The sequence below is a fragment of the Callospermophilus lateralis genome, chromosome 16, assembly GCF_048772815.1.
Source record: "Callospermophilus lateralis isolate mCalLat2 chromosome 16, mCalLat2.hap1, whole genome shotgun sequence".
Classification (NCBI taxonomy): domain Eukaryota; kingdom Metazoa; phylum Chordata; class Mammalia; order Rodentia; family Sciuridae; genus Callospermophilus; species Callospermophilus lateralis.
Window position 1 is genome coordinate 10,707,931 of NC_135320.1, and position 2,625 is coordinate 10,710,555.

A 2,625-nucleotide genomic window follows, 5' to 3' on the forward strand; every position below is an offset into this window, starting at 1 on the left:
CCTGGAGGCTGATAAGGTCTAAGCCACAGCTATGCGGGAACTTCCCTTTTGGAACTCTGTAGTAGCCCCACCCTGGGAGTACCTCAGTCTGGTCTGTGGGGACAAAACTCCAATTGACAGTATTTTCCATTTCATCTTACCTTATACAGGTAAGAAGAAAATCTGAGCTATTTCAACCAGTTTGTTTTGGCCACTCCAGCTGGTACCTTGGTAAGCAACACAAGAAGAGGAAGAGGTTAACAAGCTCCAGCATGCTCTCTTACGTTCTCTCCTCTCTCTCTAACCCAAGAAGAAATGGAAAGAAGGCAGTGACCATTCATCCTTAACCCTGGTTTTGACCACCTCACTAGATAAAATTATTTCATGAAGGATCTTTTTTACTTTTTTTGTTCATATTGTGTTGTTGATTTATACACACACACACACACATATACATATTTGTCTATTTTTTCATTTTTGGCAATTTTTACAATGATTATTTTTCCTTGATTTTGAGGGTTGGGATTTTAGTTTATTTTCTCTTGTTTCTCTCTATTTATCCTGTCTTCTCCTGTTGACAGTCAAACTTTCTTGCTCTCGCTCTCTCGCCTCATTTACTTTGTCTTTTCTATTTTTTCTCCTCCTCCTTCTTTATAATCATCACTTGCTGTATCTGTTCTGCATTTTTTCTGGTTCACATTGTAAACATTCTAAACTTTCTTTTACTTTCTTATCACATTTTCCTTTCTCTTAATGAACTGTATTTTCACCATCTTTTAGATTTGCTTTTCATAGCTCCTGCCCCCATCATTCATGTTGTTGCACTTTAATAAGTACTGTGGATGGCACAGTTGACACCTACCTGTTTACTTTAACTCATGGTTTTCATTTCTATTAGCAATTGTTGGCCTCGCTTTTCCTGTTTTTGTGGTAACTAGTGTTGTAGATATCATAGGAGGCACTGGATATTTATTTTAATGCTGCGTATTGTTTGCTCCAATTGTTATTATTGTGTTTCCCCTTTTCTGAGCAGTGCTCAGAGTCTACAGGAACACAAGTTCACAGGGTAGAGACTCTGCTGCTGACCTAAATCCAGCCAAGAGAATACTTATCTGATTCACACAGATAAATCACACTCAAACTTCAGTGATTCTTTAATACAAAGAACAGAAGAAATCCCTCAAATTAAGCAAGGTACAGTGGTGCATGCCTGTAATCCCAGTGACTTGGGAGGCTGTGGCAGGAGGATTGCAAGTTTGAGGCCAGCCTCAGCAAATTGATGAGGTCCTAAGCAATTTAGTGACATCGTGCCTCAAAATTAAAAATTTCAAAAAGGGCTGGGGATATAGCTCAGTGGTGAAGCACCCCTCTGTTAAATCCCAAATACCCCACCTCAAAAAAAAAAAAAAAAGAAAAAGAAAAAAATGACCAGGTCCAAGTAGGAATGATTAGGGGGTCTCTCAGATCCCATTCATGGACATTCACTTCAACAGCAAAATTCAACAGAGAATTAGCACAAAGTCTATGAACATCACACCTCTGAGGAGTCTCAATCTAGGTCATTCCAGGTCACTTTGGCAAGAGAAGTCAGTCCCCTAAAAAGTCCTACATATAAGAGTGGGTGAGAAATCCATCCCAACAGATCATAAAGCCCAACAGAGTCTTCCTTCCTCTGCTGCCACCAAAGTACATGGTCCTTCGGAGGAAGCTAAGGCCATGTTGGGGTGAGGCCCTCACTTCATCCAGCAAAGCAGTCCATGACATGGCCTCTGTATCTGGCCTGGCCTGTTTATACTCTGTCCTCATACAGCATGACAACAAGGTGACTATCATGGAGGATAAAATCAATGCCCTCATTTTAAAACCTGGTGTAAATGATGAACCTTTTTAGCTTGATTTGCTTGCAAAGGCCCTGGCCAATGTTAATACTGGGAGCCTCATTTGCAACACAGGTGCCAGTGGGCCTGCTCCAGCAGCTGGTGTGGCAACAGCAGGAGGTCCTGTCCCCACCACCACAGCTTCCTCAGCTGAGAAGAAGAAAGTGGAAGCAAAGAAGGAAGAATCTGAGGATTCCAATGATTACATGGGATTTGGTCTTTTTGACTAAACTCTTATAACATGTTCAATAAAAAGCTGAATTTTGCTGATAGTTTTTTTGGGGAGGAGGAAATCACAGGAATACAAAAAATATGGGGGAAAAAAGGTAACGTGATACCTCCTAAAATTTGTAATTCACCAGCAACAACTGAAGTCTGAAGATATTAAAGTGAATGGAATATCAGATAAAGAATTCAGAAGAATGATTATAAAAATGATCAGTAAGTTCCAAGAGAACACCGAAAAATAGCTAAATAAATTAAGGAGTCCAGTTCAGGATATGAATAAGAAATTCAATAAGAAGATAGAGATATAAATAAGTAAATAGTTAAGTTGAGAATCTTTATTTAATAGAGTAGGCATACTGAAGACAACATCTCAGAACTGGAAGACAAAGTGGTTGGCCTTGAACATTCAGACAATCTGAAGAAAAGAAAAGAAGTAACCATGGCCAGAGAATATAAGAACTCTGGGACAACATTAAGAGACCATGGTTAAGAACCACTGGGATTGAAGAAGACTATGTAATATGTCGTAATGGCATGGCTC

At 39.6% G+C, this 2,625-nt stretch overlaps 1 protein-coding gene across 1 annotated transcript; it reads left to right on the top strand.

Annotated features, from left to right (window-relative positions):
* The first annotated feature begins 1,741 nt into the window (after positions 1–1,741).
* LOC143382217 (large ribosomal subunit protein P1-like) lies at positions 1,742–2,086 on the top strand. Its single transcript, XM_076836217.1, has 2 exons — positions 1,742–1,828; positions 1,889–2,086. The coding sequence occupies exons 1-2, from the start codon at positions 1,742–1,744 to the stop codon at positions 2,084–2,086; spliced, it is 285 nt and encodes a 94-aa protein (XP_076692332.1).
* Positions 2,087–2,625: the final 539 nt, after the last annotated feature.

Bases quoted from the DNA above. Each gene is read 5' to 3' on its own strand.
- LOC143382217 (XM_076836217.1), top strand. From the start codon at position 1,742: ATGGCCTCTGTATCTGGCCTGGCCTGTTTATACTCTGTCCTCATACAG. The intron at 1,829-1,888 runs GCCCTCATTTTA...TTGCTTGCAAAG, and splicing joins TCATGGAGGATAAAATCAAT to GCCCTGGCCAATGTTAATAC.